Here is a 16903-nt window from a genome sequence, read left to right as displayed (position 1 = left end):
GCAAGCCCCATGTGAGGCTTGAACTCACCAACTGCAAGATCATGACCTGAGCTGAAGTAGGACACTCAACTGGCTGAGCCACCCAGGTTCCCCTCAGCTTTTAAATTTAATTAAATTTTGAATTTAATTCCCCATGGTGCTATCTTTCTTAAGCTCTTTGTTTCTGTGTGTGACTGTGTCTCTGGTGTGGGCGGGGAATGTAGACTCTGACCCTGGATCGTGTCTTTGCAGCTGGGAGTCTGCCAAATCCTAAAACAGGTTTGAGCTCCCAGAGTCTTGTTTCCTGAGCATGTCCAGGTTGGGTCATGGCATACTCAGGACCAACTGGCTGGGGCACCACCTGCCTGATTCATGACCTCTCTGTGGTGTTTAAGGCCAAAGTGTTTGGTCATTAGGGTCTGTGTCTTCAGACATTGAGGGCCACGTTTCTGCTCATCCCATGGTTGCAGAAGAGACTCATGGTGATACTAATTACAATGGGATTATCTGTCCCCTTCTACTCTTGAACTCTTAGTGTGGACTGTCCCACATTCACTGGAGACAGTGTAAACAGTCCTCTACCTATATGGTATCACCAGTTTCCTTGCAACTGGAGTCCAAGGCAGTCTGACCCAAACTTTCTCTTTCCGCCATCCAACCCTTCAAGTTGTTTTCCCCTGACTTAAGTCCAGCATATCTCTTTGGAATTCTTAGAATGTCAGAGAGCTAGAGGGGACCTCAGAACCCTGACAGTACCCTGGTTCTTGGTTTGGGGTCCAAATTCCTAGGAGTCCACAGTGGTAGGAATGGGGTCTGAAGGTTTCTTAACATTTTGGTCTTTAACAGCATTTCTTTCTCTAATTAAAAAGTAATGCATGTATGCTCAAGCAGAAAACTTGGGAAAAGGAGAAAAACAAGGGAATTTTAAAAGAGCCCTATATTTGAATTATTCACCCTTTTAACCTCAGTGATCCAGTGCCTGGCACAGATTAGGTGCTTAAAAAAATATTTGTGGAGTGCATTAACTTTGATCCGATCACTTAGAGATAACAACCACAATTACCTCAATTGTTTATCCTTCCAGTCAGTCACATATATGCTATACATAAATGGGATCATATTGTACAAGCAGCTTTGTAGCATGCTTTGTTTGGTCGTGACAATACACTATATGTTTTTCCATATTGACAGGTTTTTTTTACATCATTTTAAAAAGTTTATTTATTTATTTGGGGGGGGGGGTGGGCAGAGAGAAGAGAGAAAGAATCCCAAGAAGGCTCTGCCCAATGTGGGTCATTATAGAGCCCAATGTGGGGCTCCATCTCATGAACTGTGAGATCACGACCTGAGCCAGAGTCAAGAGTTGGATGCTTAACCGACTAAGCCACCCAGGTGCCCCAAAGCCCCCACCATTTTTAATGCTTTCATATTATTCCTTCAAATAGCTGTACCATAATTTTCCTAGCCAATTCTCTACCACTGGATATTTAGATAGTTTCTAGTTTTCTGTTGTTACGAACAACACTGTACCACCCATCCTGGTATACATATTTTTGTCCACATATCTGTTTCTTTAGGATGCATTCCTAAAAATGGAATTGCTAGGTCATAAGAGTAAGCACATTTTAAGACTTCTCATACATACAAGACGGCACTGCCAATTTACCCTCCAGGGCTACTGCCAATTTTTTGAAAGACCTAAGTAAGGAAAATCTGGTCCATTTTATCTTTGACTAGGTAGCACCGACTAATCAACCACAAGCTTTAGCCTTTGGCCCGAATTACAGCAATTCGACCACCACGTTGGTTATTGACATTTGCTGACCAGGAGCTAATTGGTTGTCAGGTTTTGGATCTGTATGAAAGGAGAAAACAAGTTAGTAACTTAAAACCTATCAACTTTTGTCCGAGGGGGGCAAAATATTCAATCCTTGTGACCCATGAGGTTTCCTAGTAGTGAAAAGCACTGGGGACGACTGTGCCCTAGTGTCTGGCACAGGCCAGGGGCAATATGTACCATAACTATTGTCCCCTACCTTATTTTACTGATGGGACACTGAGGCCCTGCCGGTGTCCTACCTCAAGGTCCAGACTGCTGCCTCAACTTCGCATAACTCAGAGGAGGGCAACCTACCTGCCCCACCCGACGCTGCCCGAGCGGGCTTCGCGCGCCTACAGCGCCGCCCTGGCGGTAGGGCGAGGCCGCAATGGCAGAGACTGGATGCGGTTCAGTGGCCCCCGCTGGTGCTCTGTCCTGTGCGGAGCCTCCCGACGCCAGGGGGCGCATTCTTCTCCTCGGCCCTGCCCCAGGAGCCGTTGGAATTTGAATCACCGGCGGGCTGAGGCCGGAAGCATTGACCCCCTAGCCAGGCATGGAGAGGCCGGGAGCCAGTGCTCGGTGCCCCGTGCAAGAGCAGCGTGCCCGTTGGGAGCGGAAACGCGCCTGCACTGCCCGGGAGCTGCTGGAGACCGAACGGCGCTACCAGGAACAGCTGGGGCTGGTGGCCACGGTGCGGGCTGCGCATACCCTCCCGTTTGGGGCGGGGACCCCAGGGTATGGGAGGGTCTCCGCGAGGTCCCTGACCCCGAGTATAGTGGGCCTTGGACTGTCTCTCCTGCATAAAGGGAGCTCAGGCATTCTGCGGTTTCTAGCTGCGGCTTGGCGTTAGCTTCGTCTTCCTACAGAGTATATACCGGTATTCTCCTCCTGCAGTACTTCGTGGGTATTCTGAGAGCCAAGGGCACCCTGCGACCAGCGGAGCGCCAGGCCCTGTTTGGGCCCTGGGAGCTCATTTACGGCGCCAGCCAGTGAGTAGAAGGGGCGTGGGGAAAGAGAAGAGGGAGAACCCTGGCCTCTGGCAGTGCACGAAGCTTGGAGGGTGACCCGAGTTCAGATACGGAGTCTGCCAATTAACTCACCTGTGGTCTTGGCCCAGTGCCGTAACCTGCCCCGATTTCCCTCTGCAAAATGGGGTAATACCACTACCTCCGGGGCAAGGTTATGCGAATTAAATGAGGTGGTGCTTGCGTAGTTGTTGGACTGCTCTTTTACTGTCCTCACCCACGCAGAGAGCTGCTTCCCTACCTCGAAGGAGGGCACTGGGGACAGGGGCTGGAAGGCTTCTGCCCCCACCTGGAGCTCTACACCCAATTTGCTGCCAATGCAGAGAGGTCCCAGACCACCCTGCAGGTAACCTGAAGATGATCTCAAGTCCTTTCCCTCATCCCCTCTTGCCCCATACATTGCTTCTTCCTCTGGAGATACAAACTTCATTCATACTGTTACTACATTTATAGGGCCCTCTGGGTGCCCTGGTCTGTACTAAGTTCCCTGTAGGGGTCCTCTCAGGAGCACACAGCTTACAGAGGGCTGGGCACACAGATGGGTACAATATAAGGGGTGGCTTCTCCCCCTGCTGCCAACCCTTTCTTCATCACTCCAGGAACAACTAAAGAAAAATAAACGTTTCCGGAGATTTGTGCGACTTCAGGAAGGCCGCCCTGAGTTTGGAAGCCTGCATCTTCAGGACCTGCTCCCTCTGCCTCTGCAGAGGCTCCAGCAGTGAGTAAATTCACCTTGACTCAGCCAACTTCTCTGAGTCTGTATGACTGCCACTCTCAGCTTTGTGGGGTCGTATGGCTTCTGTCCCACTGCCTCTCTCTCTTCTGGGACAAACTGCTCCTAAGAACCTCACAAGAATACATGTGAACCCACTGGAGTACCTGGGGTCTGCAGCCTCAGGCCCTTAGCTGGGAATGTGGAACTCTACATTGAAGTGAGGGGCCTGTAATAGAGCTAGTGACAAGGTATCTGGAAGTTTGTTGAGATGAGAGGTTGGTCTAGCTTAGAATTTCTGTCCCTGGGGATGTTAAGAGCATATAGTGAGGTTGTCTGTAGCATCCTCCTTGGGTTGATTAACTTCATCATGGGATGTAGACTCCCAAATTATGCTCAGTCTGCTCCTGACTCTTTGGTGTGGGATGGAAGAGGGCCATGGGGTATGAGCCTAAGTTCTGAGTCCCAGATGAAAGGGTGGGGCAGGGGGACACAATAATCTGAAGTAGATCTTTCGGCCTTGAACTGAAGTGTGTGTAGGGGGTGATATGTAGGTCAGGCAGAGGGAATTTTTCCCGCTCTGCTTCCCCTCATGGACTTCCACCTGTCTAACTCCAGGTATGAAAATCTTGTCATGGCTTTGGCTGAAAACACAGGTCCCAACAGCCCTGACCACCAACAGCTCACACGTATGTTCTTGCTCCTCTGAAACACAGGCAGGAGGCTGCCTCTCCTGTATCCCTTTCTGGTTCTGACCTCCAACAATATCTGGTATGCCCCTATCTTCCACTGACATGTACACAATGTCCCTGTTGCCCTGCCTGCTCTTCAGGCGGTTAGACCCTAATCCTAGTCCCCTCCAGAATAGCCTTTCACCACCATCAGTCACCCACAGTCAAAGCTGTACTGGGAGTAGGGCTGGGGATGTTATTGCAGGGGCTGCCTGGCTGATCAGTGAGACTGCTCAGAGAGTCCACAGCATTGGTCAGAGACAGAAGAATGACCAGCACCTCCGGCGTGTTCAGGCTTTGCTCAGTGGCCGCCAGGCAAAGGGGCTTACCTCAGGTAGTCTGCACACTACTCCCCTTCTTCCCCCACTCCTCAATCCTCGAACTGCCCTTTTCTGACCCACCTTTTTCTGTATTGCCAGCACATACACCCTACTTCCTCAGCCTCCCCTTCCCTCTGTTCCCATGGATCGTGGTCCTAGAGCAGCACCAGAGTAACAGCTCTCCCACCCCTCAGGTCGCTGGTTCCTACGTCAGGGCTGGCTACTGGTAGTGCCTCCCCGTGGGGAGCCTCGGCCCCGAATGTTCTTCCTCTTCTCGGATGTGCTCCTCATGGCCAAACCTCGACCCCCACTGCATCTGCTGCAGAGTGGCACCTTTGCCTGCCGTGCCCTCTACCCCATGGCCCAGTGTCAACTCCACAGGGTCTTTGGCCACTCAGGAGGCCCTTGTGGTGGACTGCTCAGCGTAAGTTATAGCCGGGAGCCCCAGGTAAGGTAGGAGAGGCTCAAAATAGACCTCAAACACCTGTGTACCTAATTTATCTCCTGGGCCTGGGCCCCCTTCAGAGGAACTAAGCCACCTATATTGAGATAACAGGAGTTTGGGGTTCATAGTTCTCATCTCAGCCTGAAATTACGTCCATGGAAACAGCAAGGCCTTCACCTTTAGCCTGGACCTTTCTGAACTGTGCACTAAGAGGTGATTTCTCCCCAGCTGTCCTTTCCCTGTGAGAAGCTACTGCTTATGTCCACAGACCAGGAAGAGCTGTTGCGCTGGCACCACAGTCTGACTTTGGCCATCAGGTAAGTTGTGTCTTCCCTCAGGAAGACCCACGAGCTAGAAATGAGCAGTTCTAATCCTATCTCAGGTCCTCCATCTGCTGGGCCGCCCCCACCCCCAATGCCATGAGGGATTTTGTCTTAATAGAGTGCTCATGCCAGTGCCTGAACTGACCATCTTCTCTCCACAGCAGCCAGAAGAGCTAGAGGAATCTTACAAATTCCAGAACCCAGGATACTTGAGGGATAGATCAGAGTCAGGACTACAAAGAAATCTTCAGTACTAACCAAAACACAAAACCCTTCATGGTTTGAGAAGGGTCATTTTGTGTTTATTTGGGACCAACCAGCCTCTAAGAATAAGGAAACAAAGTCCGACCCAATTGAACCTCTGCTGAACCACCCCCTCCGATACAGATGAGGGGCTTTGGGACTGATAAGCCCGGTGCTGTGTTTATAGCTGGTCATTCATCAAGACTACAGCTTTGTAAACGTGGATGTTTTTATGTTGTATGCGTTTCTATAATTTATTTTCCCATTGGATTTTAGTAAAGTGGTTTGTTTTTGTTTTTGTTTTTGTTTTCCTTTTTGGAAAGGCCTCTCTATCTCAGCTCTGGGATTTGAGAAAGAGGGTTTTTTGTGCCAGGAAGGCTGGCATGATGGTGGTGGCCTCAGGAATACAAGGAAAAGAACTAGAGCTCCCTCTATCTATCAGCTCTCACACTGGAAGGTGGCCTCGTTTTGTCCTAATAAGGGAAGCTTTTCAAGAAGGCCCAGTTGTTCTTGGGCACCTAGTATGGGTGTGTGTATGGCCAGCTGGAATGGAAAAAGCACACAGGAATATCCAGTCACAAGAACAGACTTTGTTTTACTAAACCTTCAGCAGTCGTTCCTCCTCCCAGGCGGGGACTGGGGCCGCGGCCCTTCCCACAGCCTTGCTGCATCTTCTCCTTAGCCCCTGCTCCACTTCCCAGGGAGGAGCTAGGTTCCTTGTCTCTGTGCTCCAGTTCAAGGGCTCCTCCCAGGCCTGACTGTCACCAGCCTCCTCCTCCTCCTCCTCCTCCTCTACACATAAGTCCTCAGGAAAGGGTATGCTGGCCTCTGTGAGGGGAAAGATCGGGAATATTCCTGTCTCAGAAACAGTCGCTACCTCCACCAGACTCTCACCTCCCAACCTTTTACCTGGTTCTGGAACCTCCACACCCTTGTTTGGCTTGCTCTCTTGTAGCAGCTGGTGGATGGTTTGAAGCTTCATGTTCAGAAGCTCCTGCTGGGCTCCAGCCAGGGTAGTCACACTGCAGAAATATCCACTCAGAGGCTACCCAGTACATGTCCCCACCTCTTCCACCTATCACAAGTCCCTCTGGCCACAGGCTCATTGCTCTTCTTACCGCTCAAAAAGGGGGTCCAGCTGGGCCATCAGATTGTTCAGGTGTTGCTCTGTCTGGGCCAGCTGTTGTGTCAACTGGGCCAACTGTTGCTCTGGGGGTAAGGGAGAAAGGAGAGCAATGGTTATTTATGCCTTCTGCTGTCCCCTGATCCCCCACCAAACACAGACTTGTGCAAAACCCACCTGACTGCAGTGATTCTTTCTTGCCTGCCTCCTCTTGGAGAACAGCATTCTCATCTTTCCCCTGCTGTAGAAGAAGGAGAGGGCTATACTGCAGCAACAAGGTTCTCCATCACCTCAGTCTCCAAAGGCAGCAAGACGTGGATAATTTGTAGAGAAAGCTATGGGGTCTTTACTTCAGAGAATCACAATCACATCTAGTCAAGCTCCTCACCTGTGACCTGAAGCAGGTCAGTATGCCCCCCCTCCAGAGTCACGGAGTCTAAAGAAACACCTCCGGGAATGAGCAGCTGTCTCCAATTTGATAAAGCTCTGGTTGTTAGTTTATATACAAAACCAAAAATTGTCCTTCATGTCTCTTCTTTCCATGGTGCCTTCCAAAATCCTGTCTTTTCAACATCATAGCCACTCAGGAATTGGAAGACCATCTTCCTTGCCCACTGCCCTTCCCCATTGTCTTCTCTGGGTTAATAATGCCAACTTTATTCAGTTGGTGCTCATTTGACATGGTTTTCTCTGGTTGCTCTACTGAGCACATAATACTCTTAAGTAGCACCTTGAAGAGAATAAAATTCTCCAGGAGTGTTGTGAGCAGAAGATACGGTGCAATACCTTGTTGCTAGCATTGATTTGGGAAGTGGGAAGTTGTTATATCACACAACTGAACTTTATCATTCAACTAATGAACTCCTAACTTAAGTTTCATCCAGACAGTACGTGGGTCCAAAAATAGTATATATTATCATTTCTAGTTAAATGTCATCAGTGAATCCGGTCCCTCATCCTAGCCTGTCCATGATTCTATTTGGAATCATGATTAGCTATCCTTTTTAATTTCGTATCCTCCAAATTGGTTCAGCCCCCTATTTCCCAATGCAAATAAGTAATAGGGCCGGGGTTGAAGACAGAGCCCTGGGAGGTACTACTTTCCATTTCAACTATCTCAATACACCAAAATGTTCTGTCAGTTCACATTTCAGGGCCTCCTTTCTAAGGTGAACATGAAACTGTTTGGTACCTTGAACACTGGCTACAGCAATCCACACCTTGTGTCAAGACTGGAATCCTACCAGGAGCCACTTTTGTAGTATGGACATTTAGCTGTTGGGTTCAAATCCCAGCCCTACTAGTTACTACTTGCTCGGTAAGTTTGAGCAAGTGACTTAATCTCTTCATTATATTGTCGGGAGGATTAAATGTGGTGGTCGTTATTTATTTACAATTTACCAAATGCCCTTCACATCCGCTACCTCGATGGGTGCTTAAAATAACCCCATAATGTTGGGAAGCCAAGGAACTCTACTATATTCGTTTACAGACGGAAAGATGTGTCTTGTTCATGGTACCATAGCGCCCTCGTGGGAAATTCAGGCCCGGGGTATCCCCACCCCTGGTCGTCCCGCACCTGCAAACACTTGTACAGCACAAAAGCCACGACAGCTGCGGTGTACAGCGCCCCCAGAGGCAGAGCCCCGACCCGGGCCCGCTCGCGCTGGTCCTTGGGCGGCGGCCGTCGCCGGGGTTCCGCGGCCTCAGGGCCGACCTGGAAGGGGTCTCCTGCGGAGGAGGGCAGAGGCGGGTCAGTAGAGCTGGGGCCTGGGACCCGTGGGCAGTCCTAGCCTCCCTCCAGTAGCCCTCGCTGATACCTGGGTGTGCCCGGAGGTCGGGGCTGGAGCGGTCTCCGAGGACCCCGGGCAGTGCAGACACAAGTAGCAACCCCAGTACACCCACACATGAAACCGAGTCCGCCATTGCAGACCACAGAATGACGGCCCCGGACGGCGCCAGCGCTGTCCCGGAGCACCAGCGCGCATGCGTACACGGAGCGGTGTGTGTGGGTCCTGCTCGCGGCTGCACTGGGAGGCCACGCCCACTCAGCGTGTGGGCGGGGCAGGCTTATTAGCATAGGACTTTTGCCCTGCTTTCCTAAATTAATTAATTTCTTATCTAGTTAGGGATCCTATTAATCAGAAAGCTTCTAGAAGTCTACAGTCTTCTAAGATTATGCTGGAAAGTCGTTTTTATTTCTCATGCTACCAATCTATTCACCCTAACCATATGATGAATAGCGTCTTGGACCTATAAAAGAGTAGAGCCTGTACAGCTTTCCGCAGTTCGTGCTGAAGGCCTGTTTCCTAGGCTACAAACGGGGGACTTGTTCCTTATTAACGCCTAGGGGAAAGTCCCCGGACCGCGGGCAGAGAGTGCCACGTGCATGCGCATGTAGACCTTCCCTGTGTTTCACTGTAAAGTCCGCCAAGAAGCGACCCCCACTCCGCCCGTATACGGGAAGGCGGGGGGAGCTGAGCGGCGTGTTGCAGGGGTGTGTCCTCAGTCATCTCTCCTAGTTACGCAGGCAGTGCGTTTGTGCGCACCAACCACACGGGGCTCATTCTCAGTACGGCTGTAGTTTTGGTATATGCCACAGACATTTAGACTTTAGCTGGGACGCGTGGGGATCACCCTGGCATCGTCTAAGCCCCTCGGCAGGGCTCCTGCAGCCACGGAAACACCTCTTCCTCGTGTGGCTTAACACATTAAACAAAAAATTTTTAACACTGAGAGAGCGCACGAGCAGGGGAATGGCAAGAGAGAAGAGAGAGAAAATCCCAAGCAGACGCCCTTCGGTCAGCGGAGAGCCTGAGGCTCGAACCCATAAACCGTGAGATTATGCCCTGAGCCATGATGGGGGGGAGGGGCGAACACTTTTTTTTGTATCGTTATTATATATATATTTTGCAATTCCCTTTTCTTGCCACGGCCTTTTCTTCTCTACCCTCTCCAATGGGCAAAAATGCCTGTAATAGCCACTATTTATTGTGTACCATAGCACATAGTAGAATGTGGACTGATAGCCTGGACTAGCATCCTGCCTCCCCTATGAAAGCTAAATGACTTTGGTCAAGTTACTTAATTCTCTCTGTGCCTTAGTTTCTACTCTGAGGAATTTCCATTCCTCAGTGTGATAACGTAGTGATAACACAGATTTACCTCACTGCTGTTATGATGATTAAGTGGGATAATTCAAGTAAAATGCTTAGAATCGTGCCTACTTACTAGTGATTTTAACTTGAGCAGCTGCTTTGAGTCAGGCACTTGAAATTATAACTCCTGGGCACCTTCCACTGAGACTTACTTTCTGTACAGTCAATGACTATATGTACAACCTTCATATCTCAAATTGTGTTTCCTTCATTCAGAACCCTTAACTTCTTTTTTTTTTTTTTTTTTTTTTTAACGTTTATTTACTTTTGAGACAGAGAGAGACAGAGCATGAACAGGGGAGGGGCAGAGAGAGAGGGAGACACGGAATCGGAAGCAGGCTCCAAGCTCTGAGCCATCAGCCCAGAGCCCCACGCGGGTCTCGAGCTCACGGACCGCGAGATCGTGACCTGAGCTGAAGTCGGAGGCCCAACCGACTGAGCCACCCAGGCGCCCCAGAACCCTTAACTTCTAATTAGTGCAACTATTGTACTTTCTTCAAACTGATGAAATTTGAAGTGGGGTTCATGAGAGAACAGCTAAGAAAAAAATTCTTGAGACATTTTTGGTGCAAAAAGGTGATTTTATTATAGCATGGGGATGGTGCAGAAAGAACTGTACTGGGATTGTTAAGGAGTGACTTGATTATATACTTTTAAGTTTGTGGAGGGAAGGGGCATAGAGGTAAAGTAAGTTTCTAAGGAATTTTGAAGCAAGGCTTTCAGGACCTTGAGGGGCTAGTTGCTGTTAAGTAAGGTCACTTTTAGCGTTTAATAAAATATAAACTTTAAGGCACTAAGGCAGCTACGAGTTCTTTGAGGAAGGTCACGCTCTGCATGTTTCAGGTATCTATCAGTGGGCTTGCAAGCTGTAAGGAAATTTGAACTACATTTTTCTTGCCTTTGTTTCCCTGATCAAAACCACTATCACATGTCAATTATATCTTAATAAAATTGGAAAAAATCCATTTTGGTTTATTAAAATCAGTTAATTAAAAGTCAATTATTCTATGAAAATTGCTTATAAAAAGGAAATACTGCTAGACTGTTAATTGCAGGAGAGCAGGGGCCATATTTCTTTTCTTTATCATTTTATCCCTATAGCTAAGTATAGCACCTGGTGCAAGCCGGCACTCAATGAATCCTTGTTGAAAGAAATATGATCCCGAGTCATGATCTCACAGCTTGTGAGTTCGAGCCCCACATGGGGCTCTGTGCTGACAGCCTGGAGACTGGAGCCTGCTTCAGATTCTGTGTCTCCATCTCTCTCTTCCCCTCCTTCACTCACGCTCTCTCTTTCCTTCAAAAATAAACATTAAAAAAATTTTAAAAAAGAGAAAGAAATATGACCCAACAGGTAAATATAATTAAGCTCTTTTAAAGAATTATGAAACAAGGTTCAGGAAGGCTGAGTAAGTTAATCAGGTACAATACAGGTAAGAGGCAAGTCAGAGATTCCAACTCTTTTCTGTCTCCCTATCAGGCACCTCATATCATCCCAACCCCCAGCTCTTCCACCCAGGACTTCTCCAGGCAGACTTGGGTAGTTTCCCTGTGTTCCACGCTGCCTTTTAATTGTCTGGGATACATAGGGTCGTGTTCCTAATTAGATCAAGAGCACTTTGAGGAAGAAAACCATTTCCCACTCACAATTTTATCTCCAAAGCTTGGCACATAAGCAAGCAATCAGCACGTGTGACTTAAATGAATGAAGTATATGTATGTTAATGAAATGAATGGAATAAGAGTATATCTTCTTGTTCTTCCAGAAAGGTAAGGGGCAGGGTAGGGAGGAGAGACCCACACTCAGGGGAGTTGTCATAGTTTAGCTGATGATCAGGAGGCAGCCTGGTTGCAGAGCAGTGTAGTCCAAACCTTGAACCTAAGCCAATTGGCACAGTCAATGTAAACAGGTGGTTCAGGCCAGGTATAATATAATAAATGGTCCTCAACTGATCATTGCCTTTAGGGAATTTGGCCAGACATATCACTGACCTCTGGTCTAAGGAACTTGAAATCCTTCTTCCCATGTCAATAGCATCCCATGTGGTTGGTCTGTATCTGGGTAGGGCAGGTACTCTACTCCCTGAAGTGAACAAGTGCAAAGACATGGCTCAGTTTCCCAGGATAGTACTGGGGCAGAGGTTTCTTTAATTCAACTAACTTTTGAGATTGACAGTTCTTAGGGACAGTTTGGATGAAGTGGGCCTGGAGCAGAGAATTTAAATTTCCTCTATCCCCTAAACTATTATACCAGTAATAATAAGAATGACAATGGTGATCTTATCCCCTACAGTCAGCCTTAGGGTCTGGTGGGATTGTAGGTATCGGGAGGCCTCCCCGTCCCATTCCTCTTTGCAGCATGCTCGATGAGGAATACATTCTCTTGCATGGGTCTGAGTTGGAGAGAAAAGGCAGACACCTGCGGCAGAAGGGAATCTCTGTCATAAGGTGTGGCTTCCTTGTCTTGTTGGTCCTGCCTCATGCTACTTTGTCCCTTGCGAGTCTTTATGGGCTTACCTGCACAGCGGCACAGTAATCTCAGGCCTGCTTCTCCTCTGGCCAAAGGGGGTACAGGGCCACAAAGAGTGGGGGCGGAAGCCTGGAAGCTGCTGGGTGGCGCAGGTGCAGGCACAGGGCGGTGTCTTTGTTCTTGCACTCATTCATCCCCTCCCCCTTCCTCCCCGGAAACCAGTGACTCTGCCACCACCAGTATTGGAGATGCTGAGCTGTGGGGGCCAGGCCCAGGGAGGGGTGAGAGTGAAGGGGCCTGCAGCGGCTATCAGGTCATAAACCAGGCTGACCCTTCGGCACAGGACTTGCAGACTTGGCTCCCACATCAGCAGTCATGAGGAGCAGATGTGACAATTACACTTCGGATCAGCTAGTGCCCGGTGAGCTGGGCGGGGCAGGGGCAGGGGGAGGGGTCACATGGTCCCATGTCCCACTTGCTAGGACCTGGAGGGTTGCGTTGGGCAGTAATGCCCTCCATCCTCTGGCATCCACAGGAATCCCCTCCATTGCCCAGGCCTGGGGACTATGGGCCCTCTTAGGGGCTGCGATGCTGCTGCTTCTCATCTCACTGGCTGTGCACTTGTTCCGATGGACTAGTGGCCGAAGCCAGAGCCACCCAGGACAGAGACGGTGAGTAGGGGACAACAGAGATAGGTGATCAAGAGTTCCTCCTTACCAAGAAGTCCCCACTCATCCTCTAATCTCTGTCTTGCAGCCCTGGAGGGTCTGTGGAAGAGGTCCCTCTGTATGGGAACCTGCATTATCTTCAGACTGGTAGGAAGCTGACAGAGGGGAGGGGCACAGAGGCCACGCACGTCCTGGGTGGGTGGGATAAGGGACTGCAGGAGGAGGAACAAGAAGTAACCAGATCACTACTGTTCCCTGTCTCAGGTCGGCTGTCTCAGGAACCAGGGCCAGATCAGCAGGATCCAACGCCTAGAGGCCCCAGCACGGTGAGTCATTTGTGGTGAGGAAGAGGGGAGGGAAGGAAGTGGGGGCTTTTCCAAGGGTCCAGTGAACTTCTAACAGCTTTGAATCTCTAGGCTGCAGAGGAAGTGATGTGCTATACCAGCCTGCAGTTGCGGCCTTCTCAGGGCCGTATCCCCAGCCCTGGAACCCCCATCAAGTACTCAGAGGTGGTGCTGGATTCTGAGCCAAAGCCCCAGGCCTCAGGCCCTGAGCCTGAGCTCTACGCCTCAGTGTGTGCCCAGACCCGCAGAGCGCGGGCTTCCTTCCCAGACCAGGCTTATGCCAATAGCCAGCCTGCACCCAGCTGAGATAGAGGGCCTGGCAGAGTGGGGCAAGCATCGCCCCAGCCTCCATTAGCCTACTGCTACCCTGTCCCTGGAATGACTGTTTCCCAGCCGCCCCCCACCCCCACCCAAGACATGCAGCCATTGCCCAGTCACAGGAGGTAACGTTCCCCAAACTTCCTATCTGAGCTATGAGGGACACATCTCAGGGGAAAAGTAGGTCCCCAGTTTCTTGGGGGAGGGAGGAAACAAAGGCAGTGGCCCCCTCTCCATCCACCTCCCCCCATCTATTACTCTAAGGCCCCAAGCTCCTAGGTTCTCACTTCCTCCTCCTTGTGGATTTTAACCAGATCTTCTCCACTCCCGCTCCTTTAAAGTCTACCCCTAACACTTTAGTGTTCCCTCAGACACAGGAAGTGGGCAGTGGTGGAAAGGGGAACAGCCTGAGAGGACAAGGATGGGTATACTCCTCAGGAGCCCATAGTCTGGAGGGATCCTGGAATCTAGTGACCTGAGGAACCCAAGCCTGGCTTCTTATCTGAGAACACTGGCAGGAGAATACCAGTCCACATCCTGCTGCCTCTGTTGTGTCCCCAAGTTTTCAAATAAAACTTCTACGTCTCACAAAGTGTTTAGATTTTTATCTAGAGGGCTACAGACCTGCAACAGGCCCCACATTGTAGGGGTGTGAGCTTTGCTGTCTGCACAGAGCACTTCCGGGGGCACCTAGCTGGGGAAGATGGACCAAGAGGGTCGGTGGCATCAACAGTGCCAAGGGTGGGTGCTGGGGTGGAGGCAAGAGCCCTGCTCCTCAAGCTGCTGCTAGAACATTGCCAGGATGTGCAGTCACCCCACTCCCATCACCTGGAGCTCACCAGCCCCCAACCTACTCTCCCCATGGCCTCTATGACTGCGTTGCCACCAGCCACAACCTCAGGTCTACCATAACCCATCTTCCTACGGCCTCTGTAGAGGCAAGTGTGGCTTGACAGACCTTTCGGAGGTTTCACGGATAGAAGACAGTGGAAGCCGAGGTTTCTACTTCTGAAATTCTCTCATTCCCACTCACAGTCTCGGAGAAAAGCAGAGGAGGGAACGGTGCGCCTGAGCCCAGCCTGGTGATCCCAATGAGATGGGGGACCCTCTGCACACACACAGAATAACCCAAATGCCCCGGGGTTTCTGGACCTCTGAGGACCCCAACATGGACCTCCCCCAGAAGAGGCCCCGGTCGGGTCGTGGTAAAGAGCAGGCAGCTGAGGCTGTGTGGGAGGGAAGGCGGCTTCCGGGGCCTGCACTGGATGCAGGGAACCACTGGCAGCGGGGTGTGGGGTTCTGAGAATTGCTAGTCTGAAGACTGCTCAATGTGTCCGCGGTCTGGGGTACGTGAGAGCCTGACTCTGTAAGAGAAGGGATTTGGGGTCCCCCAACCTCTGGGACGAGCCGGAAATTGCAGCCGAGCCAGTACCACCACCAACCCAGGCCTTAAACTCCGCCCCCACACCGGCTTCCCTTGTCTGCTGAGGTCTCCGCCAGCTCACGACCGAACTCCGAGCGCCCCCGCCAGGCACCATGCGGGCCTGCCACGACCTCTGCGCATGCGTACAGCTGCCCCTCCGCGGCATGCTGGGAAATGGAGTCCCGACAGTTCCGTTCCCCATCCCCCTATCCTCCCTATCCAACCCCCCCACACCCCCCGCGCCGAGTTTAGCCCTGAACTTCGCTGAGCGCCAAACTTGCGGTTCCCTGATCCCTACAACCTTTCAATTTTTCTCACTGTCTTGTCTATCACCGAGGTTCGTGCCCTGGCATAGGCCCTCAGGCCCTCAGGCCAGGACTGTGGCAACTTACTCATTGATCCCTGTATCTGGGAAACATAATTTGGGGAAGCCGGATCCACCTCAGACACCGTCCGAGGACTCCCATGCCTCATCTCTCTAGCTGGTCAACTCCTTTCCCAAATACCTGGTAGTTCTCTCCCCTTCTGTAGCTCCAGGAGTGCATTCCTTAGTGGCCTCCCTTCCCTGACTGGTTATGATTCCAGCCATAAGAAGTGCCCTGTTCCTGGCAAATTCCCAGGGGCGGATCATTAGGGGAAGCCACTCTGGAGCCACAGCTTTCTCCCTCTTCCTGAAATTCCAGCTAAGAGGATAGAGGATAAGCCTAAGATCTGAAGAGGAAGGGTTTTTGGGACGGCCAAATGCTCAAAGATTGGAAGTTCTTAAGGAATTACTTATAGGTGGGCGGGGCTTAGGAAGCCATCCAGCCAAGACCCCTCCCATCTTTGGCTTTGCTCTGTACTCCGTCAAGATGAGTCTAAACTTCCAAGCTTGTTTTGGCCCTAAGGAGGGAAACAGAGCTGGGACATGGAGAGAGACCAAGTCTTAATGACTTCATTTGAACCTTGGAATCAGACATGACCAGAGCTAGATCTGCCTTCTGAACTTTTTGGTTATGTAAGCTAATGCATTCTCTTTTTTTTGCTTAAGTCATTCTAAGTTAGATTTTCTATCTCTTGCAACCACGAGTTCTGACTAATTCTGTGGGGGGAAAGACCAGCACACCAGGGCCAGCGGAAGATGCTGAACCTCTGAGATCTTCCCTTATTGCTCAACTCCTCCACCAGCCACCCTGCTCTGCCTTACTTAAATGTACTATTGTTCCATTTGACCCTAAAATATTTTGCCTAGTGTGTGCCTCTTTCCAGGTTTTTAAATATCTAGAATTCTATAACTGGGAGGAGGCTGACAGATCTGGCCCAAGCTTATACCCACTGCAGGAACCACCCTACCAACTTCTTAAACATTTCCAGAAATAGGGACCTCGCTACCTTACAAGCACTCCTTTCCAGTCTTTCTTTTTGAGAGAACTTTTTTTTTTTTTTAATTTGGAGCCAAAATCTGCCCCCCTATTATTTTTGTCATCAATTCTGCCTCCTGAGCTACAATCATACAAGCACACTTCTCCCTCCTGTATATGACAGCTCTGATGGATGGCCTAAGTTTTTTTTCCCCCACCTTCCCAGGAAAAGCTCTCTAGAGTTCCTTTTACAGACCTTATGTGAAGTCTACTCATCATTCCCACTGTTTTGCTTGAGCAGAGTCTCTCTTTTTTTAATTTACTTTTTATTTTTTATTTATTTATTTATTTTTATTTTATTATTATTTTTTTATTTATTTTTGAGACAGAGAGAGACAGAGCATGAACGGGGGAGGGTCAGAGAGAGAGGGAGACACAGAATCGGAAGCAGGCTCCAGGCTC

General features: G+C 50.1%; 3 protein-coding genes across 8 annotated transcripts; 2 read left to right on the top strand and 1 right to left on the bottom strand.

Moving 5' to 3' along the window:
* The first annotated feature begins 1821 nt into the window (after positions 1-1821).
* Positions 1822-5893, top strand: ARHGEF39 (Rho guanine nucleotide exchange factor 39). Of its 3 annotated transcripts, XM_045469623.1 has the most exons (9): positions 2252-2489; positions 2693-2787; positions 3049-3169; positions 3423-3541; positions 4154-4224; positions 4472-4600; positions 4781-5010; positions 5260-5348; positions 5516-5893. In XM_045469623.1, the coding sequence occupies exons 1-9, from the start codon at positions 2352-2354 to the stop codon at positions 5529-5531; spliced, it is 1008 nt and encodes a 335-aa protein (XP_045325579.1). In that variant the 5' UTR covers positions 2252-2351; the 3' UTR covers positions 5532-5893. The 3 variants fall into 3 exon arrangements, with proteins under 3 accessions (XP_045325580.1, XP_045325578.1, XP_045325579.1); XM_045469622.1 differs by lacking the exon at positions 3049-3169 and having other exon boundaries at positions 1834-2489; XM_045469624.1 differs by lacking the exons at positions 3049-3169; positions 5260-5348; positions 5516-5893 and having other exon boundaries at positions 1822-2489; positions 4472-4898.
* A 274-nt stretch (positions 5894-6167) lies between these two features.
* CCDC107 (coiled-coil domain containing 107) lies at positions 6168-8710 on the bottom strand. 2 transcript variants are annotated; one of them, XM_045469634.1, is made up of 6 exons: positions 8541-8710; positions 8300-8451; positions 6898-6958; positions 6716-6806; positions 6507-6619; positions 6168-6425 (listed from the first exon to the last, which is right to left on the bottom strand). In XM_045469634.1, the coding sequence occupies exons 1-6, from the start codon at positions 8644-8646 to the stop codon at positions 6196-6198; spliced, it is 753 nt and encodes a 250-aa protein (XP_045325590.1). In that variant the 5' UTR covers positions 8647-8710; the 3' UTR covers positions 6168-6195. The 2 variants fall into 2 exon arrangements, with proteins under 2 accessions (XP_045325590.1, XP_045325589.1); XM_045469633.1 differs by having other exon boundaries at positions 6898-6961; positions 8541-8709.
* A 309-nt stretch (positions 8711-9019) lies between these two features.
* SIT1 (signaling threshold regulating transmembrane adaptor 1) lies at positions 9020-14266 on the top strand. 3 transcript variants are annotated; one of them, XM_045469638.1, is made up of 6 exons: positions 9020-9556; positions 12692-12769; positions 12884-13019; positions 13105-13163; positions 13281-13342; positions 13433-14266. In XM_045469638.1, exons 2-6 carry the CDS (start codon positions 12724-12726, stop codon positions 13664-13666), a joined length of 537 nt encoding a protein of 178 aa, XP_045325594.1. In that variant the 5' UTR covers positions 9020-9556; positions 12692-12723; the 3' UTR covers positions 13667-14266. The 3 variants fall into 3 exon arrangements, with proteins under 3 accessions (XP_045325594.1, XP_045325593.1, XP_045325592.1); XM_045469637.1 differs by having other exon boundaries at positions 12571-12769; XM_045469636.1 differs by lacking the exon at positions 9020-9556 and having other exon boundaries at positions 11745-12769.
* Positions 14267-16903: the final 2637 nt, after the last annotated feature.

The sequence above is a fragment of the Leopardus geoffroyi genome, chromosome D4, assembly GCF_018350155.1.
Source record: "Leopardus geoffroyi isolate Oge1 chromosome D4, O.geoffroyi_Oge1_pat1.0, whole genome shotgun sequence".
NCBI lineage: Eukaryota > Metazoa > Chordata > Mammalia > Carnivora > Felidae > Leopardus > Leopardus geoffroyi.
Note: the sequence above shows the minus strand (reverse complement) of the source record. Positions and strands in the feature narration are given on the sequence as shown.